At 45.0% G+C, this 26814-nt stretch overlaps 1 protein-coding gene across 7 annotated transcripts; it reads right to left on the bottom strand.

The window, feature by feature from the left end:
• Positions 1-219: 219 nt before the first annotated feature.
• On the bottom strand, positions 220-17158 carry LOC146057811 (uncharacterized). Of its 7 annotated transcripts, XM_083169518.1 has the most exons (5): positions 13130-13244; positions 12861-12977; positions 5488-5563; positions 2809-2937; positions 220-1478 (listed from the first exon to the last, which is right to left on the bottom strand). In XM_083169518.1, exons 4-5 carry the CDS (start codon positions 2904-2906, stop codon positions 398-400), a joined length of 1179 nt encoding a protein of 392 aa, XP_083025644.1. In that variant the 5' UTR covers positions 2907-2937; positions 5488-5563; positions 12861-12977; positions 13130-13244; the 3' UTR covers positions 220-397. The 7 variants fall into 7 exon arrangements, with proteins under 7 accessions (XP_083025644.1, XP_083025641.1, XP_083025645.1 ...); XM_083169515.1 differs by lacking the exons at positions 5488-5563; positions 13130-13244 and adding an exon at positions 17140-17158; XM_083169519.1 differs by lacking the exon at positions 5488-5563 and having other exon boundaries at positions 2809-2932.
• Positions 17159-26814: the final 9656 nt, after the last annotated feature.

Genomic DNA, 26814 nt, shown 5'->3' on the forward strand with positions numbered 1-26814 from the left:
CAAAAAAAATAGACATACATAAAAAGCATACTAAACACCGTATTTGTAAATAAAACATTTCAAATAGCAAAACAACAATTTTAGGTATTAGCAGATGTCTTTTTTGCGATCTGCAGGTTATGATCTAGAAATATACATTTGCATATACACAGCAGTCATGATCAATAATACTCATAATGAGTGCATCCATTTATAGGGAGAAGTCAAAATTAAAAAAATAAAAATCCTAAAAGACCTCAGTGTTTAAAGCTAGAAGTAGACATGTATGTTGGTAAGCATACCAGAACTCATTCAAAGGCTAAGAATATAATTATATAAACATATTTAGTACTGTAGCTGCTAATGTGCATTGTTAAAATGTGGAGTTAAAGAGAAGTCAATGGCCAGCAAACTGTACCTAGTTAACTCCTATTAATGGACGCTCTTCTCTTCTCTCCCACAAACTTCTACCATAATGTCCTGGATTCAGCTTTCTTGCCGCCTCTTGATGAGATATATAAAGTTCCTTGCCCTCTTCCGGTGTCTGTTCTTGTATTTCGTATTCGTTCTTAATCTCTTTTGAATGTTGCTTGAGGATGAGTGGAACATGGTTTTCAATCTCAGCAGCTGGAATCGGCTTTTGTAAATTGTCCTGACACCTAGTTCTCCTTGGTACCTCTACAATATCCACTCCGGAGTCTAAACTCGTTACATTGTTAAGCTCCTTATCTTCAAGTTGAGCTCCATCTGATTTAGGTCTGTTTCCAAGAGAGATAAACCAGGCCTGTGGCCTTAAGAAGCCTGGTTTCTCCACAATAATCAGATTTTTAGAGTCTTCTTCAGAAGCACAAGATTTCCTTTGTAGAGTGCTGGGAACCGAAGAAGATTCTCTAGGAGTTGGGTGGCTGCTCAGAATAGACAACCCAGCAGTGTCCCAGGTAAATTGCTGGTCACTGGAATTCTCACACAGTAGAGTGCTGCTCCGACTCAGGTTTCTCGGCAAACTTGATGTATGAAAAGGTTCAGCAGCCACAGAGGAAACATGGACTGGAGACTCCAAAGGCACCATTAACATATCACAATCCACTCCACTTTTCAAGGAAGAACTGCGCCTTTTGGCCTTAAGGCTGAACATTGAACGTTTCTCCAACACATTGGACAACATACACTGGAGCCCTGAATACAGACCTGAGCTCTCACTTTTCTTCCTTGCAGACTTGTTAGCCAGCTCAGATGTCTGAAAGCCTTCTTCATGGTCACTAATACTCAATATGTGGCTATCTAGAAACAGATTAGAAGTCCGGTCTTTGCTTCCTTGGCTGCTTCTGTCCACAGGAATTGGCAAGGAAAATGCCTGGTACTCTACAAGGTCATTATAAATATGATGTTTTGGTTCCGTATCATTCCAAGTGAAGCTGTTCATGGATGTTGCTTGATCTCTCCTTAGTCCCCCAAGCCTTATAGAGTTTTTTTGATTTTTGATTTTAGAAACATTCCTCCTGTAAAATAGTAATAGAAGAACTTCTATATAAAATACCTAATGGTGTAAAGTCCAGAACTAAACTGAGCGATAATTCTAAAACCGAATGTCTTTATTTTATCTTACCATACCTACTGTGATCTCTGCCCTCTTCTCCCCACTCATGTCCCCTATAGACTGTAAATTAAGGCAAGCAGGACCCTCTCCCCTTCTTCTCTATATAATTATCATTGGCAGATGCCTATATACCGGTAGGCAAATGTGAGATGGGCCTATTCAGTGTTGCAACACCTGTGCATCAGGTCACGACAATCCCTAAGTGGTTTGGTCATCTGCCCACCAGTCACCTCCCCCTACATACCGGAGTATAACATTTCCAGTGGGGGGCCCTGCTGCCTATACAGAAAAATGTAGAATGATCTATAATTGTATGTTTAGAACATTATAATTCACATGTAAAATATGCACACTGCATATATGAAAATACAAAACTATTGGTGGATGGAATAAAAAATATGGTACTGGATGGGAACAAATGTAATTTGTAATTCATTAATTTGCTCCCCAATTCTGGAAACTGACACAAATTCTCACTCAGACAAGGTGCGGTAGTTGAATCTGTTTGATTTAAACATTTTTTTTCTTCAATTTTCCTGGGTTTATGAGCAAATTGCTGATTTTCAATTGCTCCCAAACAGTACCAGATATACAGTCCAACCAACTAACTTGTTGGATGGTGGATGAAAGTGGTCTAGTGCAGTGGTTCTCAACCGCGGTCCTCAAGTACCCCCAACAGTGCACATTTTGCAGGTCTCCTCTCAGAATTACAGGTGAATTAGCTCCACTTGTGATCTTTTAAAATGGTGTCAGTGAAAAATGAGTGCACCTGCCAGTTGATCTGCAAAACATTCACTGTTGGGAGTACTTGAGGGCCGATGTTGAGAACCACTGGTCTAGTGCATGGCCAGCATTAATAACTAAAACTGGATACACACTATAAGATTATCTTTCCAATCTGACTGATTGCTTCCAGAAAGTACCAGATTTCCATTCAAAATGACAATTTATGTTTGATCCCAAACATGGAAAACAGACAAAAATACTGGTTAAATCAATTTCTGCAAATGCCAGATTGGAAATCTAATCTTATAGGGTGTATCCAGCTTTAGTTAATTCCTGAGCTTGCACTGTAATTTTCGCATTATCCATCCACCCATATTTAGACAAGTAAGACACACATATGTAGATGTAATAAAATAACATTACTAAAGTTTAGGGTATTTGTTTCTAATTCCCCCTACTACTGTAGACACATTTTACCCTCCCCACATCCCAATAGCCCAGGTTACCTCCAGTAGCACAAAAGCAAGGCAGACACGGCAAGAACCAGCAGGAGAATGCAGATGAGGATGGCCAGTAAGAACGCAGTGTGGTGGCCTGGATCCATATTGTAGTTACGGCTGCTGTTAGATGCTGTGCTTGGGGCCAGACAATGAGAGGAAGAAAAAACAACAACACACTTTTAAACAAAAGACTCATTTTTGATTGTGTACAAAGTATTTTGATTCTTCAAACTGAGGAGGACAGAACAGCCAATGTGGAATCACAGATCATCATACTTACAATTACACTTGTGGAAAGTACAAACATTTTTTATATATAAAGTACACTTTTATTCACGTAGCTATTGTAGACTCACAAAATTAAGCAAACACATATACACAGTTAAAAGGCAAATGCACACAAGATGACTGCATCATTCCCTATCATACAGTCAGGGCAGTTGAGAGGTATGCCGGGCCCCAGTAAAATTGGGGACGTGACCGAATTGCGGGAGACATGGCCACCTCCCGCAATTAGGCCACGCCCCCAAATTATTACGGGGAGAGTGAAAAAAAAATCCTCGAAAGTCGAGTTTGTGTGGGTTATTATCCATCCACCCACCCCTGCAGCAGCAGCACGCACCTAAAGCATGGGTTGTGCTGACAGCAGACACATCGGGCGGGATGTATTAATATACATCGCCGCAATGCTACCGCATATGTACTAACATATGCTGCTAGCATCGGGTTGCGGTGACGGAGACCCCCGCAATACCTGTGATGTGGTCTGTGGGGGTCTCCGTCACATCCCGGCGGCTGCCAGTGTCCCCCTGCGTCTTCTCCTACCCCCTGCAGCCGGATGTCCTCCCGGCTGTGACACCTGCTGGGGGAGGAGGAGATCAATGGAGGACGGGAGGGGGGCTTCTATTGGGTATCACCACCCAGAGCTAGCGATACCCTGCCAGGCGAAAATGGGGCTGACTGGTATTGGTACATAGGAAAATGCGGTAAAACCCCTGTTTTACCGCATTTTCCCTTGAGTACATCCCGCCCATCATGAGCTCTCACGCTGTCAGTGAGACGCTAATGCGGTCAGCATACCACATGCTGTATGTGTGTGCTGCTGCTGCCACCCGGGAAGGATGGAGGGGTTGGACCAGGGCCCCCACAGGCCCCTCCAGCAAGCCCGGGCAATTAGTACCCACTCCCTCCCCCCCCTCCCTCTCGGCGGCCCTGCGTACAGTCACCACTGAATGGATCGCAGACTAGGAACCCGATTCAGAGATGTACGCTAGTGTCACTCTGATTGAGTATACAGCGACTGCGTGAAAATATGTAAATGAATGGAATGATACTGAGGGGTAGATTTATTAAGCTCAGTGAAGTGATACACTGTCTGGTGTTTATCACCGGCCAATCAGCTCCTACCTCTGAAGTTACAGGCTTGGTTTGAAAAATGACAAGTAGGAACTGATTGGCCAGCGATAAAAACCAGACACTTTATCACTTCACCGAGCATAATAAATCTACCCCTGAGACACCACAAGCGGGGTTTGTGATTCCTAGGTGCTGCATACAAAGACGCAGCATCACTCCCAGATGAGTGATTATAGAACTGAGCAGCAGGAAGTAAGAAGATTACAGCTGTGTATGGGAACGTAGGCGCACGCTGGAAAATGGTCACATGCTTGATGTTTTGCTGCCACTCCCTATAAACACCATAATAATGTCCCTGACTGTCAGTCACTGTGACTATATACTTACTGCGACCGCCGTTGCAATACCTTGGCAGCACATGCGCAATGCAACTTAGGCGGATCTGCAGTTGGCAGATAAGCGCTCAACTGCGTATACAATGGGGTATATTCAATGCCGGGGGCGAGCTGTGACAGCGAGCAGTGCTACCTGCTCGCTGTCACAGCTCCCCCTGTCAGTATTCAACTGACCCCCCTGTATACACCGATTCCCCCTCGCTCTGTTTTTGGAGCGAGGGGAATCGGAATATGCAAAAACAAACACAGATTTTGAGCGCTGTTTGGTGATTATATTGCACTGCAGCTGCTCTACAAGGGGATACCAAAAAACCCCTTCAATGTAGAAGAGCAAAGAAAGAAAAAGTGTAAGCAGCGCTTGTGCAAAATAATATACAGTGTTAATACTGTTGTGGCCAGCAACATAGACAAGACTTATACTGCTTTCACATCGCAGAAATGGGTAATGACAAGGTATTCTTAAATGGGACTTTAAAATGGGTCTGAGCCTTGAGACCTTTCACATTGCAGGTGAAAACCGTTTTAAAGATAATTTAATACCATTCAAAATTCAACCCCCAAGGGACACGTTTCAAGCCATTGAAATAGAGCCATTCACACTGCCTAAAAAACGGCTTTAAAACATGTAGGACTCTGCTTTTTAACCGTGTTGAAATACCGGTTATCTTTAACCGGTAAATCAACTTTGGCACTTTCACATTGCAGCCTTAAACGTTTTAAAATGGGAAAAAAACGGCAATATACCGTTTTAAAAGTGCAATGTGAAAGGGGTACTACAAACATAAAACACTCAATAGTAAGGGTTAATATGCATGCATGCTGTCCTTGTGACGGATTAGTAGTTGTAAACTTTTGTATCCAACTTGATGATAATAAAGTTCAGTCTCCCACTCATGTGCACATATTAGTGGTTATTAGTTGGTTAATTGAATACTTGCAAGTGAGGGTTCGGCTGCCAGTCCCCAAAGGTGTTCCCCCGACCGCTGGTGCTTATCCAAGTTTTTGCGTTCCTATCAAGGAAAAGACAATGGTACCAGTCTTTGTGCTGCCAGAACGCTCCCCGTATCCCTCTACGCGTTTCTCCGCCTATTTATGATCAGCGGCTTCCACAGGAGATGGAATCGGAATATGCGACTGCTGAAACCGCGAGACTCGCGGCTAAATACAGCGGGCTCCCTGCATTAGCCATAAGCCTCACTGTTTGGGGGAATCCTCGCCGTCCTGTGACAGTGAGGATTCCCCCGGACCGTAGAATAGGGTGAGCGGCCAGCGAGGGGGTTAAACAGTGAGGATCGTTTTCTGCAATCGCCCCTGTTTAACCCCCTTGATGGCCCCATTGAATACGGGCTATTGGCTTTGCATCTATCTATCTATGAATCCAGCTGTATACAGTATGGCTGTTAGACATATATAGGGAAATTTACTAAGATGGGATATTGCTATGGGCAACCAGATACTAACTATTATCTTCTAGAAGTTGCTAAATAAATAAGTAGTAGATCCTGATTGGTTGCCCATAGCAACATCACATGTGTAATAGAACTAACATTTTATTAAAATGTAACCTCAAAAACATTCTGTACATGGACCCCTGGGCAGCGCTGTTTAGGACATGTACTGCAAACCAGCATTAAACCATCCAACATAACCTGATCACTGACAGAAGCATAAACCAATATCCTGTATTTTACAGTACACGCTTTCCTCCAATAAATACACTATAAGCCTATAAATTACAGATGAACAGATGGGAAGAATGGAGGCCTCTACACTGAGCACAATGCAGTAAGTGGCACTGTCCAGCTGTCTCTGGAAATTCGAGCCATTAGACATTACACTTTATGCCACCGCTGAGTGCCCCATCAACAAGCCAGGCTTTGTGCAATTCCCGAGGGAGCAACAAGGGAATGTCACACCGAGACTTGCCGCTTCTGCCTTTTTAGGCCAAACACTGTTTAACTGCTGCTTATGACAGCCCATAATAATCAGCGGCTTTCTGTCACTACCCACTGCTAGGTAGGTGCACTGCAAGCACCATATATGCAGAACATTCTGGGGGAACATCATTGTCTGCAATCCAAAATGTTGGGGGAAATTTAATAGGATGAGAGATTCAGAAAGTGAGAGATTTGGTAAGAAAGCTCCAGTTTTTTTTTAAACGGCAATTATTTACACTACAAAATCAAACTGGTTTTGCAGTGTAAATGATTGCCGCTTTAAAAAAAACTGGAGCTTTCTAAAAAGGTGTACACACACTAGGGATGTGCACCGGCCACTTTTCGGGTTTTGGGTTCAGATTACCTTGAGGTTTTGGGTTCTAATGGGTTTTGCCAAAACACCCCTAAACATTTTGTGTTTGGATTTTTTTGGTTTTGGGTTCCTATTTACAAAAAAAAAAAAAGCATAAAAACTGCTAAAATCGCAGAATTTTTTTTTTTTGCTCCTACGCTATATTAACCTCAATAACATTCATTTCCACTCATTTCCAGTCTATACTGGACAGCTCACACCTCACAATATTGTTTTTAGGGCAAAAGGTTGCACCGAGGTAGCTGGATAACTATTCTAAGCCACACAAGAGTGTGGCACAAACACATGGCTCATGTAAGAGTGGCACTGCAGCGGTAGATACGGCAGTTCTAGACACCAGACAGGTAGGTATGGCAGTACTAGGCACAAGACAGGTAGATACATCAGCAATACTAGTATATGTGCACCAGTAGAATTTATAATAATTAATTTTATTATTAGGTACTGCTTGGCACTCAGTGGCACACGTCAGTGCACCAGCAGCATGGAATTATTTTTTACAGTCCCACGCAGCACAAGTATTATTTTTAAATTAAATTTTATATAGCAGCCTAGTATGTACTAGATAGGTACACTTGTACACTTAGACCATGGGTCTTCAAACTGTGGCCCTCCAGATGTTGTGAAACTACAAATCCCAGCATGCCTTGCCACAGTTTTGCTATAAGGGAGTGATAAAACTGTGGCAAGGCATGCTGGGATTTGTAGTTGCACAACATCTGGAGGGCCACAGTTTGAAGACCCATGACTTAGACAGTAGCACTGCCAATGGCAACAGTGGACTGAGTAAATAATACTGGCAACCTCTATTCACACAATATTCAGTGCAGGCGGCACCAGTGGACTATATATAATTAAATTAATTAAGTATTAATAATATAGCAGCATAGTAGGTAGAGAAACTAAACTACTAGGTAGGTAGGCAGTTGCACTGCCAGTGGCCACCACAAAAGGTAGTTACACAGCACCAGTAGCAGACTATTATACACCAGCAGCATTTATAATAATTAATTTTATTATTAGGTACTGCTTGGCAGTGGCACCCAGTGGCACACTTCAGGGCACCAGCAGCATGGAATTATTTTTTTACAGTCACACGCAGCACAGGTATTATTTTTTGATTAAATTATATATAGCAGCCTAGTATGTACTAGGTAGGTACACTTAGGCAGTAGCACTGCCAGTGGCCACAGTGGACTGAGTAACTAAATAATACTGGCAGATTCAGTGCAGGCAGCACCAGTGGACTATATGTAATATATATATATATATATATATATATATATATATATATATATATATTATATTACAGCACAGCACCAGAGGTAGGCCCCAGCACAGAGGAGACAGTAGTACTACAAGTACACAGTTAGACTGTCCTCCTTGCTAGGGAGATCGCCCCAGCGAATAAAATATTGCATTCAAGGTCAAGTTCAAGTTTAAGCCCCAGCAGCAGCACAACACACCCTCTCCAAACCCACTACTAGACTGGAGTGAAGATGGCGGGCGCGGCAGCCGCTATTTAGCGCGGCATCGCTGGGCGATGACGTTCTGCCCACGCAGACGGACCTGAGTCAGGCGGGAATCTCCGAGCGCTGCTCGGAACTGGGCTCGGAATGATGACTCTGGAATCCGAGTCTGCACATCTCTAATACACACGGGCTATAATCCCTTACACACGGGCTATAATCCCTGGCAATATGGTTGCTGAGCAACTGAGGAGACACTGAGCAATATATCGCCCCCGTGTGTACACAGCTTTACCAAATCTCTCACTTTCTGAATCTCTCATCCTATTAAATTTCACCCGTGTACCCCATTTACTGATCATAACAACAGGAGTGGAGTTGCAGAACCAGTGCATAACGGTAGATAGATAGAAAGATAGATAGATAGATGCTGACAGGGGCGGGCTGGGCCGGGGGGCAGGGTGCCACATGCCCCCCGGGCCGGTATGAAGTGGCTGGGCCGGGGCCGGCTGTGTGCATCTTGCACAGCCCTGTTGCCGCAGCCATCTCCACTCTCCGGGTCCTGACGCACACATGCCTCCATATATGGCGACGGCCCCTCCAAAAATGGCCGCCGCCTTGGAGGAGACAGACACTAGAGGTACTGCTGTACCTCTAGTGTCTGTCAGAGCCTGGATGACAGCGCGGCCAGCAGAGCAGTATGGGTCCGCACGGGGGAGAGCCATCTCCAAGGGGGCGCAGGGTCACAGCAGGCACAGTGATCTGCATCTGACTGAACACGGAGACAGTGACAGGCTGGGGGCTGCAGCTACTCCCTCCCTCTCCTCCCCGGACATCGGATAGCCTCCCAAGTCCCTGTAAGTTTAATTATCAGAAGTGCTGGAAGCTCTTGTGTAAATAACTATAATGCTTTTATTATACCCTTTCTCACTCCCTGTCACCCTTTTACTCTTCCTTTCATCCTTTTCTCTGCATCACCTCTGTCCTCTCTGTGTCACCCTTGTCCTCTATGTCAACCCTGTCCTCTCTGTGTCAACCCTGTCTTCTCTGTGTCACCCTTTTCCTCTGTCACCCCTGCCCTCTTCTGTGTCAACCCTGTCCTCTCTGTGTCAACCCTGTCCTCTCTGTGTCACCCTTGTCCTCTATGTCACCCCTGTCCTCTTCTGTGTCAACCCTGTGCTCTCTGTGTCAACCCTGTCCTCTCTGTGTCACCCTTGTCCTCTCTGTGTCAACCCTGTCTTCTCTGTGTCAACCCTGTCCTCTCTGTGTCAACTCTGTCCTCTCTGTGTCACCCTTGTCCTCTCTGTGTCAACCCTGTCCTCTCTGTGTCAACCTTGTCCTCTATGTCACCCCTGTCCTCTTCTGTGTCAACCCTGTCCTCTCTGTGTCAACCCTGTCTTCTCTGTGTCAACCCTGTCCTCTCTGTGTCAATCCTGTCCTCTCTGTGTCAACCCTGTCCTCTCTGTGTCAACTCTGTCCTCTCTGTGTCACCCTTGTCCTCTATGTCACCCCTGTCCTCTTCTGTGTCAACCCTGTCCTCTCTGTGTCAACTCTGTCCTCTCTGTGTCACCCTTGTCCTCTCTGTGTCAACCCTGTCCTCTCTGTGTCAACCTTGTCCTCTATGTCACCCCTGTCCTCTTCTGTGTCAACCCTGTCCTCTCTGTGTCAACTCTGTCCTCTCTGTGTCAACCCTGTCCTCTCTGTGTCAACCCTGTCTTCTCTGTGTCGACCCTGTCCTCTCTGTGTCAACCCTGTGCTCTCTGTGTCACCCTTGTCCTCTCTGTGTCAACCCTGTCCTCTCTGTGTCACCCTTGTCCTCTCTGTGTCAACCCTGTCCTCTCTGTGTCACCCTTGTCCTCTATGTCACCCCTGTCCTCTTCTGTGTCAACCCTGTCCTCTCTGTGTCAACCCTGTCTTCTCTGTGTCAACCCTGTCCTCTCTGTGTCAATCATGTCCTCTCTGTGTCAACCCTGTCCTCTGTGTCACCCTTGTGCTCTATGTCACCCCTGTCCTCTTCTGTGTCAACCCTGTCCTCTCTGTGTCAACTCTGTCCTCTCTGTGTCACCCTTGTCCTCTCTGTGTCACCCTTGTCCTCTCTGTGTCAACCCTGTCCTCTCTGTGTCAACCCTGTCCTCTCTGTGTCAACCTTGTCCTCTATGTCACCCCTGTCCTCTTCTGTGTCAACCCTGTCCTCTCTGTGTCAACCCTGTCCTCTCTGTGTCAACCCTGTCCTCTCTGTGTCACCCTTGTCCTCTATGTCACCCCTGTCCTCTTCTGTGTCAACCCTGTCCTCTCTGTGTCAACCCTGTCCTCTCTGTGTCAACCCTGTCCTCTCTGTGTCAACCCTGTCCTCTCTGTGTCACCCTTGTCCTCTATGTCACCCCTGTCCTCTTCTGTGTCAACCCTGTCCTCTCTGTGTCAACCCTGTCCTCTCTGTGTCAACCCTGTCCTCTCTGTGTCAACCCTGTCTTCTCTGTGTCAACCCTGTCCTCTCTGTGTCAACCCTGTGCTCTCTGTGTCACCCTTGTCCTCTCTGTGTCACCCTTGTCCTCTCTGTGTCACCCTTGTCCTCTCTGTGTCAACCCTGTCCTCTCTGTGTCACCCTTGTCCTCTATGTCACCCCTGTCCTCTTCTGTGTCAACCCTGTCCTCTCTGTGTCAACCCTGTCTTCTCTGTGTCAACCCTGTCCTCTCTGTGTCAATCATGTCCTCTCTGTGTCAACCCTGTCCTCTGTGTCACCCTTGTGCTCTATGTCACCCCTGTCCTCTTCTGTGTCAACCCTGTCCTCTCTGTGTCAACTCTGTCCTCTCTGTGTCACCCTTGTCCTCTCTGTGTCAACCCTGTCCTCTCTGTGTCAACCTTGTCCTCTATGTCACCCCTGTCCTCTTCTGTGTCAACCCTGTCCTCTCTGTGTCAACCCTGTCCTCTCTGTGTCAACCCTGCCCTCTCTGTGTCAACCCTTGTCCTCTATGTCACCCCTGTCCTCTTCTGTGTCAACCCTGTCCTCTCTGTGTCAACCCTGTCCTCTCTGTGTCAACCCTGTCCTCTCTGTGTCAACCCTGTCCTCTCTGTGTCACCCTTGTCCTCTGTGTCAACCCTGTCCTCTCTGTGTCAACCCTGTCCTCTCTGTGTCAACCCTGTCCTCTCTGTGTCAACCTTGTCCTCTATGTCACCCCTGTCCTCTTCTGTGTCAACCCTGTCCTCTCTGTGTCAACCCTGTCCTCTCTGTGTCACCCTTGTCCTCGATGTCACCCCTGTCCTCTTCTGTGTCACCCCTGTCCTCTCTGTGTCAAGTCTGTCCTCCTTTTCCCATTCCGTGGCACCCACTATCGCCGTGTCACCCTTGCCCTCTTCGTTTCACCCTTGCCCTCTCTGTCGCCCTTGCCCTCTCTGTCGCCCTTAAGGATTAAAGGACTTTTTCCCCACTGATGTCCGTGATCCAGCTGCTGTCCTGTATAATGCCTCCTATTTTTTATTTAAAAAAAAAAAAAAATATATATATATATATATATATATATATATATATATATATATATATATATATATATATATATATATATATATATATATATATTAGGCCGGGGCCCCACTGCACTGGCCCTGGTGCGAAGGAGTGCAGAATGTAATGAACAAACAGTGGCACTCCATAGGTTAAAGCAGGCAAATATATGTTTAATTGGCATTACGATGTGTGTCATTATGTTTAATGGGCATTACGGTGTTGGCTGTATGTGGAATGGGCATTACAGTGTAAAATTTTGCAGTGCGCCTTCGGCGTGCGCTGTTCCAATTTCGGTTGTGTGTGGGGAAGGATTGTTTAATAATTGCTGCATACTAGAGGGGAGGGGGTAGGGTGGTGAAACGATTGCGATGGTGGTGGGCCACTTGCTTGTGTTGCCCCCCAGGCTGAAAGTTGCCAGCCAGCCCCTGGATGCTGAGTATCCCTTTCCTAAAATGAGTATCCCTTTCCTAAAATGATTAAGACCAGAGAAAGGATTAATTCTTATTGGAGAATATTTTTATATTTCAACGAGCTATCTTGAGGATGGGAACCCATGGTGTCAATGCAAAAATGATATAGCGATTTTGAATTTTAAAAGTCTACTCTGGTGTGCCTCTTAAAAGTTCCAAGGAATAAAACATGCAGAGGACATATTACAATACAGCACATTTTCAAGATAGACTTTATTTGGACTGGTCTCTTAAGGCGCCCATACACCACTCCGATTTTACCCGATTTGGGTGATAAATCGACCCAAATCAGCTGAGTTTTACATCCCCTCGGGTCTGACGCGCAGTCTACATACATACATACACTCACACTGTAATCAATAACACATCCACATTACAATAACAGGAGGTTTTAGGCTCTGAATGCCAAGCACATAAGAATAATGAAATTCCATTTGCATGAATTAATATATGTGAAACAATACCACTAATTAGAATCCTAAAAATAAAACTCATCTGTACTGTATGATATATATATCTCAGCCTATCTACAACATGTCATACAATGTTTTCTTACCACTGCTAGGGATGTTTGTCAGGCAAATTCTCAGAGACAGCCGGGAGTCTCAGACCACAGGCACCAGGGAGCAATCCATAGACTTGGGGCTTTATCAGTTTCAGCTGAAATAAACCACTTGAAAGGAGGGATATATGTTATTTGCTTATATCACAGGCCACTATGAAGTCACTGATAATCTTTGCCATATACCACTGCTACTAACAGGATAACTATGTATTAAATAAACTACAAAGTATAGAAAGTGGACCAAACCACAATAGGTTTACATGGTCAGCTGTAACTCCATCAGATGTATCACATCATTGCAATCATTCCCTGTGCTGCTGCTTGGCTGGGTTCTAATTGCAGCAGGCACCTGAGGATGTATTGTAGTGCAGCATGTATATGTCATTTACATATTAGCATTCACAAACAAAGTCTCAAATTGTAGCTGATTTTAAATAGCTGCCCTGACTATCCCAAACCAGCCTTCAAATACATTATTGATGTTGGCATGCTGTAGATTTTAACCTACAGAAAAACTTTAAATTAAAATTAACCTGAAATTGAAATAAAGAAATCCATTAAGAATAGTTCAGGCATCCCAGGCCATCTTAAGCCCCGTACACACTGGGCTATATTAGCCAGAATTGCTGGCTAGATGGTCGCTGAGCAACCATATCCTCCGTGTTTTCAGAGCAATATCGTTATGAGCACGCCACCGCAACCAGCCCTGTTCTGGTCATTGGTTGCATGCGGCTGTGATTGAGAATTTTCAGTGTTGCTTTATGGGGTGAAATTAGAAGGTTGCTGGAAAAAAGGGTGCAGTGTGCGATATGGTTGCTGAGCGAAAATAAGCCAAAATCCCACCATATTGCATGGTGTGTACACACCTTTACTCCTTTTACAGTGTTATAGAAATCAGATGTCAAGATATATATATATATATATATATATATATATATATATATATATATATATATATAGAGAGACGGTGGTATGGCACTCGTAGCCAATAATAAATTGAAGAAGGAGCCAAATAGATAACAACGTTTCAATTTTTATCAATTTTCATCAGGTTATAAGTACAACAGTGCAAAGAAAGTACCTTTATAGAAGGAAACACCGATAGAAGTGAAGCTGATACGCTCGTGCAAAAAGAGGGGGAAGCCGCCCAATGGCGCAAAAAGATTGCGTCATAATCACGGACGGCAACTAACGGTTGCCAAGGGAATACAAAAAGTGGCGTCGCTCCGGGTATTTAGAAAAAAAGGGAATGAATTACAGAAAATTCTATATAGAATGCCAGAGAGTCTCAACTTCACTTAATAGCGGTGTTAGTACAAGTCATCATACACAAATCAAAAGTCGGCAGTACAGTTGATATAAAAAAAGAAAAAAGTATAAAAAACGACATAAGCAAACAACAAGCATCTGAGGACACAGCCTGTCGACATAATTTTAATGAAGCAATATCTATGTCATTGTCAAAAGTTATGTAGATAAATATATGCGCAATATAAGACAGGACTGTGGATCCGTGGTATAGATGCTTCAGAAATACTTGTGTGCAAGTCGACATAAAAAGAGAGGACATCGGCATGATTTCAACGAAATGAGCTGAAAAAAAACAGATAAATGTATTAATAAAAATACATACAGTCATCGAAACACAGAAAAAGACATATGCTCATTTAAGCCTCTTGGTACTAGCGTGTCGAGGCGGTGAATCCACCTGGCCTCGCAGCGCAATAGTTGTAATCCACGGTTGCCACCTCTTAGGTTTGGTACAATGCAATCAATCATGCGATAGCGCAAGCTACTCAAGGTATGTTTTTTATCAACAAAATGTCTAGCAACGGGGTGGTCGCTAGTGCCCGATGCTAGAGCTTGTCGGATGGTACAACGGTGCATTGCCATCCTTTCTTTAAATTTCCTTTCAGTTTTTCCTATATAGGAAAGGCTACATGGACAAATAAGTTGATACACAGTGAAGGTGGAATTACATGTGAAGTGGTACCGTATTTTAAATTCTTTACCAGAGTGGGGATGGTTAAAAGTGTCACCCGTAAGTAAAAATTGACAGGTAGTGCAGGGGCATCTGAAGCAGCCATGACGGATATTACTCAACCAGGATAGACTGATAGGATCTGGATTGAATGATGTGTTGGTTTTAACCAACAGGTCTTTAAGACTGCGGCCTTTTGTATAACATGACATAATACGATGGTCGGTAAATGGTAGGGATTTATCACTAGAGACAATCGGCCAGTTGGATTTAACCAATTTGGCGGTGGATACCGAAGTGGTATTATAGCGATTGACAAATGGCAGGACCTTGGCATCAGAGTCTGTTTTATCTTTAGGTTTTAATAAAGTTGCTCGGTCAATTTGTAGGACCTTGGATTTACAATCCAACAGATCCTGTTTGTTATAACCACGATCAATAAATTTGTCTACCACCGTGTCGAGTTGGACTGCACATTTAGCCTGGTCATTATTAATGCGATGGTATCGCAACATTTGCGAATAAGGTAAAGAGTTGATTAAACTGCGTGGGTGGCAGCTAGTGGGACCTAAAACAGTATTCCGGTCGGTCGGCTTGACATACACACTAGACGATACAATTCCATTTTTAAGAGAAACCTCCACATCCAAAAAATGTACAGCAGTTCTAGAGATTTCAAACGTAAATTTGATCACATTATCACTTAAGTTATGTGCATTGATGTAATTGCTCAGTATAGACTCATCTCCTTGCCAAATAGCAAAGAGATCGTCTATATATCTTTTGAAAACCAAAAAATGCTCAGAAAAAAGATTGTTAGATAAGAAAATGTCAAACTCAGCTGAAAACATAAATATATTTGCGTAGGATGGAGCGACCGAACTGCCCATTGCGCAACCGCGCGTCTGCAAATAAAATTTGTTATTGTACAAGAAAAAATTGTTATGCAAAATCAAATCCATCAAAGAAACTAAAAATTCAATTTTCATGGGGTTAAAGTCACTGTACGCAACCAAAAACTTTTTCAAGGCTACCAAGCCTAACGAATGCGGTATAGACGTGTAAAGATTAACTACGTCAATAGTTACCAAGCAGCAGTTTTCATCCAGGTTCTTAAATCGTTGCAGGTTCTGAAGAAAGGATGTGGTGTCCAGAAGGTATGTTGGTTGCTCTGCGAGGCCAGGTGGATTCACCGCCTCGACACGCTAGTACCAAGAGGCTTAAATGAGCATATGTCTTTTTCTGTGTTTCGATGACTGTATGTATTTTTATTAATACATTTATCTGTTTTTTTTCAGCTCATTTCGTTGAAATCATGCCGATGTCCTCTCTTTTTATGTCGACTTGCACACAAGTATTTCTGAAGCATCTATACCACGGATCCACAGTCCTGTCTTATATTGCGCATATATTTATCTACATAACTTTTGACAATGACATAGATATTGCTTCATTAAAATTATGTCGACAGGCTGTGTCCTCAGATGCTTGTTGTTTGCTTATGTCGTTTTTTATACTTTTTTCTTTTTTTATATCAACTGTACTGCCGACTTTTGATTTGTGTATGATGACTTGTACTAACACCGCTATTAAGTGAAGTTGAGACTCTCTGGCATTCTATATAGAATTTTCTGTAATTCATTCCCTTTTTTTCTAAATACCCGGAGCGACGCCACTTTTTGTATTCCCTTGGCAACCGTTAGTTGCCGTCCGTGATTATGACGCAATCTTTTTGCGCCATTGGGCGGCTTCCCCCTCTTTTTGCACGAGCGTATCAGCTTCACTTCTATCGGTGTTTCCTTCTATAAAGGTACTTTCTTTGCACTGTTGTACTTATAACCTGATGAAAATTGATAAAAATTGAAACGTTGTTATCTATTTGGCTCCTTCTTCAATTTATTATTGGCTACGAGTGCCATACCACCGTCTCTCTACATTTGCCTTTTGTATAGGCACCGGCCGCAGTTATCTTGTTACGGGGAGTGCCGAACCACAGCTGCTCTATATATATATATATATATATATATATATATATATGTATATACATACTAGTAAGCCGGCTCAAGGCAAAAGCTTCAAAAGCTAGTCTGCTACTTTCTGTGCTTGTAAATTTGTGAGAAAGAGATGTAGTTTCACTCTCTGCCAGCAGATGGCAGTGTTTAGGAGAATCACAGACACTAGACATATATAGACAATTCACGATTGAGATATATATATATATATCAGGGGTCAAAATAAACATTTATGTGGATAACATACACTAATACCTGTGTTATCATAGGCACATACCTCCACAGTGGTCTCCTGAGTTCTCCACTTCTGTAAGTGCACCCCCGCGTTATCTCAGCTCTGACGTTACTTGTTCCCATTCAACTGCAATTCTTGCTGTTAGTTATTTTCAATTTAGAAACAATTCAAACAAAGAAAATAAACAACAACATGCAATCCAATCCCCATACAAGGTTTCTGGTAGGGAGAAGGTTTCTTTTGAAGCATGGAACTATTTCCAGTTACAGTATACTGTACATTAGCACTCCAGGATTAGGCATTATCAGACCATTGAAGCGGGGATAGGGCTGTCCAGACAGGATCAGAAAAGGAGGGACACAGAGTCATTAGGCCTGGGGGCTTCTCTGCACTCCAGATGGTTCTATCTAGGTATAAGATACCCTCAGTACACTCTCCGGACATAGAAATGCAAGACACATGTCATATGAATGGTATAAAATGGTTTTCCCCATCTGTGAAAGTCTAATAATTCCCTAAGGATAACATAGTACATGTGAGTGACCTACACTCTATCCTAAAGCCCCGTACACACTATGTGATTAAGTCAGACAATATGCATGATAACGATATTTTGAACAATATTATCGTGCAAGTCGTTTAGTGTGTGCGAACGATAATGATAACGATGCACGCTCCCATGGGTCGTTATCGTCCTCCTTTCTCGTCGGGACATGCAGTCATATTTAGCCTACTGTGTGTTGTTTATGACTGGTGCATATCGCTCAGTGTGTACGATGGATAACAATAACGATTTTATAAAACAATAAAGCTGTGCACACACGGGGGAGATATATTGCTAATATATTGCTTTGTTTATCCTGTTCATCAGCGACCAGAGATGATCACTGATGAAAAAGAAACTGCCCGGGGAGCCCGGCAGTGGAAATCAGCTGGTCGCAGGAGCATGTTCCTGCGACCAGCGATCACTACAGGGGTAAAAATGGGAGCGCGCACCCGGCGATATATCGCCGGTGCAGACTCCCATCGCGGGCAATATGGTCGCTCAGCGACCATATTTCCAACGATATTTGCAATAATCACCCCCGTGTGTATGCACCTTAAGTCAGTGGTAAAGCAAACTATTTTTAACTTTGTCTTTATCTGTTGAAATCGTTCACTGTGTATGCTCTATATCGTTCATTCTATAGCTCTGTAGAGTTCAAGGGAAATAATTAACATACTTCCCAACATGTTAGGTCTGGAAAGAGGCTTTCACCACGGGCCCAAAATGTTGGGGGTGTGGCCTAGCGGCAAAGGGGCATGGCCTATACTTGCAATGCTCCTGCAAGAATACACCCAATTTTGCCACTGTGGGGCATGGCCATTGGCTCAGTGAGCATTGGCTCTCGACATCCTTTGTAGCGGGATTCCGGTGAAAGCCTCAGGCTCTGTCTGTGGCCGGATGGCCAGGTACTCTTCTGCTTCTCCTCCCCGCTCTCCCCCCCCAGCTTCTGTTTGCCTCTCCTTTAAGGACGGGCACCAACCTCGATCTATCCTGAATACTCCACTGTCCCTGTCCTCCTTCACAGCTGGGCTGCTGGCTGTGTGCTGCTCATCCCCCACCACTACGACATTGTCGTATGTGAAGGATAGCAGCGCACATTTGACCACCAAAAGGGCTGTACCTGCACTATTTAAGCTTTGCTATTTGGAAACACTCATCCACCCAGATCTGTGCAAGCCTACCCTGCGCTGGAGATTCCTCTATTTAGGGGGGCAGCCAGACCAGAGGGGCAGCAGTTTTTCATACCTTTCCTCCTAATAATTCCCCCTGCAAATAGAGCACGCTCACCCACAATACCTATAAGAGCCCACCAAATTATTTTGATGGCAGCTGATAAATCGTGGGACTTGCATGATAATTGAGAAGGGTGACCTCTCTAATGTAGGGTACACACCAGGACGACCCGTTCACGATGCACATTGTGAGCGGGTCGTCAGTGTCTCGTCCGACCTGCTCACGATGACGCGGAGCGCATGACCCGCTCACGATGTGCACCGTGAGCTGTACCGATCTGATGGCGACCAGCACCCTCTGAATAAAGACCGACCCGCGGGGCCGCGCATCCGTTCGGAATCAGATCAAAATAGGACAGAAAAGGGCCCAATCACCACACAATCTACATCCAATTGGTTGGAATTGGATCTAGATTGATGGGATCGGGCCCTAGTCGTCCTGGTGTGTACCCAGCATAAGATGGAATGCTAATCCCCTACTTTTTGTTACAGGTATATATAGTCGGGCAGTAGCAGCTCTATTAGGGAAGAAAAGGAGGTATTTTCCTTTCATATCCCTCCAAATCCTAAATAAAATGTGTTTCCCCACAATACCTCAGAAGCCCAATGATTGACAGTGGAAGCCAGCAAGTATTATTAAGGGTATTTGACTAAAGAAACAGGCAAGGGGACTTCCCTGTAATACATCAAATAACCCATTCTTGCCATAGGTATATAAAGTAGGATAGAAAACACACATCCAGGACCAACAGGGATATTTCAACCTATACTTTATCTCTCTCCCATACTATCTCTCTTCCACTCTCTCTTTTCTTCTCCTTTTTCTCTCTCTGGCCTCCTTTTCCTTTACTTTTCTTTTCCGTATTAAGGGTAGGAGGAAGAGCAACCGTTACTTTATGATTTCAGAATTATTCAAGTTTTCTATACCTGTACCTGCACCAAGATTATTTAAAAATGGTTTTCATATAAATTATTTGATTATCCTCTGCTGCGGAACAAAACATAGGCATATTTTAAGAGCCATAGACATTTATAACTGTCTCACTTGAAATAAACGTGGTCAACTGTAGATACCACTTCATATAGGGTTAAAGTATACTTTGTGCTTAATTATTGCTCTAATAAACACATCTAAATAATATATATTCTTTGTCTCATTAAATTCAAACAACAGGCTGGAGCAGGGGCTGGCTGGCAACTTTTAGCCTGGGGGGCAAGTCAAGAGCACTGGCCCATAAGTAGCGCATAAGTTGCCCATAAGTAGCGCATTGTTAAATGCAGGTTTTTAATTAAAAAAAATATGTATTAATTTTTTAATTAATTAATTAATGTTTTGTATGTATCAGCCCGGCTTTGTAAGAGAATGGCCACTGAGAGGGGTTCGGGACATGGCACACTGAAAATTTGCCTGGCTTCCCACCATCCCACTCCGCCCCTGCCACAGGCTGCTCACCTGTATAAAAAATAGAAGAGGACACCACTGGCTGTTCTCCTGCATAAATAACGATCTGGACACCACAGGCTGCTCTCCTGCATAAATAAATAACAGGACACCACAGGCTGCTCTCCTGCATATATAAAGAACAGGACACCACAGGCTGCTCTCCTGCATAAATAAATAAATAACAGGACACCACAGGCTGCTCTCCTGCATATATAAAGAACAGGACACCACAGGCTGCTCTCCTGCATAAATAAATAACAGGACACCACAGGCTGCTCTCCTGCATATATAAAGAACAGGACACCACAGGCTGCTCTCCTGCATAAATAAATAACAGGACACCACAGGCTGCTCTCCTGCATATATAAAGAACAGGACACCACAGGCTGCTCTCCTGCATATATAAAGAACAGGACACCACAGGCTGCTCTCCTGCATAAATAAATAACAGGACACCACAGGCTGCTCTCCTGCATAAATAAAGAACAAGACACCACAGGCTGCACCCCTGCGTAAAAGACAGGACACCACAGGCTGCACCCCTGCGTAAAAGACAGGACACCACAGGCTGCACCCCTGCGTAAAAGACAGGACACCACAGGCTGCTCCCCCTGTATAATAATAATGCCATGATGCCACAGGCTGCTCCCCCTGTATAATAATTTGTGTCATGGCATTACTATTATTATATTATACAGAGGGAGCAGCCTGTGGTGTCATGGCATTATTATTATACAGAGGGAGCAGCCTGTGGTGTCATGCCATTATTATTATACAGAGGAAGCAGCCTGTGGGGTCATGGCATAATGCCATGACACCACAGGCTGCTCCCCCTGTACAATAATAATTATGACACCACAGGTTCCTCCCGCTGTATAATATAAAAGTAATGCCATGACACCACATGCTGCTCCCCCTGTATAATAATAATGCAATGATACCACAGGCTGCTCCCACTGTATACTGTAATATAACAATAGTAATCATGCCATGACACAAATTATTATACAGGGGGAGCAGCCTGTGGTGCCATGGCATTACTTTTATATTATACAGGGGGAGCAGTCTGTGGTGTCATGCCATTATTATTATACAGAGGGAGCAGCCTGTGGTGTCATGGCATAATGCCATGACACCACAGGCTGCTCCCCCTGTATAATATAAAAGTAATGCCATGACACCACAGGCTGCTCCCGCTGTATAATAATAATGCAAAGACACCACAGGCTGCTCCCGCTGTATAATATAACAATTGTAATGCCATGACACAAATTATTATACAGGGGGATCAGCCTGTGGTGTCATTGCATTATTATTATTATACAGAGGGAGCAGCCTGTGGTGTCATGGCATTACTTTTATATTATACAGGGGGAGCAGCCTGTGGTGTCATGGCGTTATTATTATACAGAGGGAGCAGCCTGTGGTGTCATGGCATTATTATTATGCAGAGGGAGCAGCCTGTGGTGTCATGGCATAATGCCATGACACCACAGGCTGCTCCCCCTGTACAATAATAATTATGACACCACAGGTTGCTCCCCCTGTATAATATAAAAGTAATGCCATGACACCACAGGCTGCTCCCCCTGTATAATATAAAAGTAATGCCATGACACCACAGGCTGCTCCCGCTGTATAATAATAATGCAATGACACCACAGGCTGCTCCTGCTGTATAATAATAATGCAATGACACCACAGGCTGCTCCCACTGTATAATATAATAATAGTAATGCCATGACACAAATTATTATACAGGGGGGATCAGCCTGTGGTGTCATTGCATTATTATTATACAGAGGGAGCAGCCTGTGGTGTCATGGCATTACTTTTATATTATACAGGGGGAGCAGCCTGTGGTGTCATGGCGTTATTATTATACAGAGGGAGCAGCCTGTGGTGTCATGGCATAATGCAATGACACCACAGGCTGCTCCCGCTGTATAATAATAATGCAATGACACCACTGGCTGCTCCCTCTGTATAATAATAATGCAATGACACCACAGGCTGCTCCCGCTGTATAATAATAATGCAATGACACCACAGGCTGCTCCCGCTGTATAATAATAATACAAAGACACCACAGGCTGCTCCCGCTGTATAATATAACAATTGTAATGCCATGACACAAATTATTAAACAGGGGGAGCAGCCTGTGGCGTCATTGCATTATTATTATACAGAGGGAGCAGCCTGTGGTGTCATGGCATTACTTTAATATTATACAGGGGGAGCAGCCTGTGGTGTCATGGTATTATTATTATGCAGAGGGAGCAGCCTGTGGTGTCATGGCATAATGCCATGACACCACAGGCTGCTCCCCCTGTACAATAATAATGACACCACAGGCTGCTCCCCCAGTATAATATAAAAGTAATGCCATGACACCACAGGCTGCTCCCCCTGTATAATAATTTGTGTCATGGCATTACTATTATTAATAGTAATGCCATGACACGAATTATTATACAGGTGGAGCAGCCTGTGGTGTCATGGCATTATTATTAATATACATGACACAGCACAACAGATATGTAGTTTTTTATGTTAACTTACTACTGTGTCACTCTGTCAAATTTCAGTTCCCCTCTCTGCGTCTCTGCGGCGGCGGCGGCCTCCTGAAGTGTCCCCCACGCCACGAGTAGTTCAGCAGCGTGCGGCCCCAGCCTTCCTCCAGTCCAGTCTAGAGTGCAGAGCAGACGCGTGGGTGGGAGGCGTCAACGTCATGACGTCCCCACCGCACCCAGCGTCTGCCGACTGCCACTGCCGCCCGCCGGGGACAAGAGGGAACAGGCTGCCGGCCGGAGCCCTCCTCCACGTAGCCGTGGAGGCCGGCGGCCATGTTCCTGTGGCCGCAGTCCGCTGACATCATATAGAAAACCACAGGAACATGGCCGCCGGCAGAAAAAAAAAAAAAAAAGCAAAGCGGCCGCGGACACGGCCGCGGCAGCGCGGCCCGCAGCACAGCAGCCAGAGCGGCCTGGGGGGCAGATGGCACCCTGCCCCCCGGCCCAGCCCGCCCCTGGGCTGGAGTTTTATCTTTCATCAGACACAGTGGGTGAGATTTAATAGGATGAGAGATTCAGAAAGTGAGAGATTTGGTAAGAAAGCTCCAGTTTTTTTAAAGCGGCAATCATTTACACTGCAAAATGAAACTGGTTTAGCAGTGTAATGATGGCCGCTTTAAAAAAAAAATGGACATTTCTTACAAATTCTCTCACTTTCTGAATCTCTCATCCTGTTAATTCTCACCCCATGTTTCTTCACAATAAACTCTGTGGTAGCCACTGTTTGATACATATGTTATTCATACCTTGTGGAAAACTGATTTGTTGTTACATTTGTTACTTTCCTCTAGGCTGAACCAGACACCTATGAGAAAAAACTTTCTCTAGATTGGAGGCAGAACCACTTAGAACCCTATAATTGCGGCATCCCAACATAACAAGTGTTTTTGATTTATATTTAACTTTTGTGTTTAATATATATGTCTGTGTAGTACCTATTTTAGAGATAATAATAAAAGTTAAGGTACTTGTTTCCTAGCACGGCCACACCGATTCTAATCGGGGGCATCGCAGGTAAAAAATCAAATCGGTCGCATCGCATGCGTGCTAAAAAATCGCATGCGATGGTCCCGACGCGATGCCCCCGATTTCCCATACGGAACAATGTTAAATGCCTCAATTTACCCAAATGAACAGGGAACAATGTTAAATGGTCCAGAAACCCCCAAAAACACCCCAGAACAGTGAAATGGCCCCCCAAAATTAGTTAACGCCACCCCACGATCAACGTGAACCCGAAGCGTGGCGAGCGCAGCGAGCCCGCGAGGGGCGGCGGTACGCATCCTCCGACCTTTTCATACCCCCACTATCCACGTCGGCGTGGAGTTGAGAATAGAATAGTGTGGCGAGCGCGAAGCGTGGCGAGCGCAGCGAGCCCCGCGAGGGGACGCGGATACCTTCACAGGTATCCGCGTCCCCTCGCGGGCTTCACAGGTGTCCGTGGCGACGCGGACACCTGTGAAGCCCGCGAGGGGACGCGTTTACCTGTGAAGGTATCCGCGTCCGCTCGCCACGCTTCGGGCTCGGTGGCTCGCTGCGCTCGCCACACTATTCTATTCTCAACTCCACGCCGACGTGGATAGTGGGGGTATGAAAAGGTCGGAGGACGCGTACCGCCGCCCCTCGCGGGCTCGCTGCGCTCGCCACACTTCGGGTTCACGTTGATCGTGGGGTGGCGTTAACTAATTTTGGGGGGCCATTTCACTGTTCAGGGGTGTTTTTTGGGGTTCTGGACCATTTAACATTGTTCCCTGTTGATTTGGGTAAATTGAGCCATTTAACATTGTTCCCTATGGGAAATCGGGGGCATCGCGTCGGGACCATTTAATGCTTATTTAGCCGCATGCGACGCGACCGACGCGATTTTTTAACTTTTCAATGCATTTCAATGGGAAATCGGGTCCATCGCGTCGGGGGCCATCGCATACCACTATTAAGGGCACAAGATCAATGCAATTGTGGCCGTGCTAGGAAACAAGTACCAAAGTTAATTCTTAATACACTTCACTCTTATCCTAACACATCCCCATTCCCTTATGTTGTGATACTAGCATTGACTGCTGAATCAGGGGCATTGACAGATTGAGTCTTTTGCGTTCCCCTACCTACCTCCATTTATTTCTCATAAATTAGAAATTACGTTACATAATTTCCCCAACAAAAAAAGATTATTATTCTTCTTTCTTTGCAAGTATAATGGGGTCTAGTATTTTGTTGCATAATGCGTAGAAGTTGTATATGGTGTGGTACACTACACTCAAAGGCACGCCACCTTTTGCATGGCCACACCCCTTTTCCGTAGCGCGCCTTCGCCGCGCGCATAACTACATCCTTCAGTTTTGTCACCAAGGTGGGCCTGTATACTTTAAACGCCAGGGCCTATTTTTAATCCCATTCCCGCCCTCTCTCTGCTCTCCTCTCTCTCACCGCTCTCTTAGCATGTACACTGGCACCACTAATCCCCCCTTTCCCTCCCAAACCCTCTCCTATCATGGTGCCCCCCTGTCATTTTCTCCTGGATCCGCCCCTGTGTGACATCTATGGTCCTGCTAGGAGGAGGAGACAGCCAGAGAAGCGATATCAACGGCTTTCAATTAACGGATTCAAACTCACAGTGGAGAAGAGATGCCCCCTTGGAAGCAGGAGCTCGGCGGCAGATGACTCCATTACCTCCCAGAGTTCTGCCTTTGGCCCAGTTCTTATACTGAAGTATGCAAAGCCCAGCTCTTATACTGAAGTATGCAAAGCAAGCCCAGTCTTAATACCAAGGTATGCAAAGCCCAGTCCTCATACTGAGTTATCCAAAGTCCAGCCTTAAGGTGCATACACACTGTACAATTTTTTTGACCAACTTTTTTGTTGAATGGGTCACCCGACACGATGCGCAGGCCCGCCGGTCAAATGTTGCGTCGATAGATATTAAGTGCTGCACATTATATCTATCTAGTTCTAGTGAACATGAGATGTTGCCCATAGTAACCAGTCAAATTATATCTATTATCTTCTAGAACAGGCATGTCCAAACTATGGCCCTCCAGCTGTTGTGAATCTACAAGTCCCATCATGCCTTGCCACAGTTTTGCTATTAGGGAATGCTAAAACTATGGCAAGGCATGCTGGGATGTGTAGTTTCACAAAAGCTGGAGGGCCATTGTTTGGACATGCCCAGGGCCGGCGCCACCACTAGGCAAACCTAGGCATTTGCCTAGGGCGCCGGCCACTGGAGGGCGGAAAATGCCGCCCGGGTACCTGTCCTAGCTACGGCGCTGTCTATTTAAAGCTGGCGGCGGAGGCAGCGGGGGTCCCTGCAGTCTATTAAAAATCACGAGCGCTATCCGCCGGGCTATGCGGAAGCGCTTCTAGTGTGAAAACTCTGGCAGCCAATCAGCGTGCTGCCAGAGTTTTCACACTAGAAGCGCTTCCGCATAGCCCGGCGGATAGCGCTCGTGATTTTTAATAGACTGCAGGGACCCCCGCTGCCTCCGCCCCCAGATTTAAATAGACAGCGCCGAACGCCAGGTACCACCCCCCCCCCCCCCCCCGGCACCGGGGCGCCCCCAGCCCGACTCGCCTGGGGCGCTCCGGTGCCTTGCACCGGCCCTGGACATGCCTGTTCTAGAAGGTGCTTAATAAATAAGAAGTAGAATCTGATTGGTTGCTATGGGCAACATCCCATCTTCTATAGAACTCCTATACATTTACCCATTAGTGTGCCTTGAGGACCAAAGTAGAGGGCATGCGGTCATTATATCGACAGTATCTAGGTCAACAGTCAAAAGGTCGACCACACTAGATCAATAGTTAAAAGGTTGACACATGAAAAAGGCCGACATGCATTAGGTCAACCTTGTCAAAAGGTTAGCACAAGCAAATGGTCGACATGGGAAAAGGTCAACATGAGTTTTATATGTTTTTGTAACC

The sequence above is a fragment of the Crinia signifera genome, chromosome 2, assembly GCF_055691185.1.
Source record: "Crinia signifera chromosome 2, ASM5569118v1, whole genome shotgun sequence".
Taxonomy (NCBI): Eukaryota; Metazoa; Chordata; class Amphibia; order Anura; family Myobatrachidae; genus Crinia; species Crinia signifera.

Excerpts from the sequence above, each read along its gene's own strand:
- LOC146057811 (XM_083169515.1), bottom strand. The coding sequence starts at position 2,906 with ATGGATCCAGGCCACCACACTGCGTTCTTACTGGCCATCCTCATCTGC. Across the intron at positions 1,479-2,808 it reads TTGCTTTTGTGCTACTGGAG|GAGGAATGTTTCTAAAATCA; the intron begins GTAACCTGGGCT and ends ACTATTTTACAG.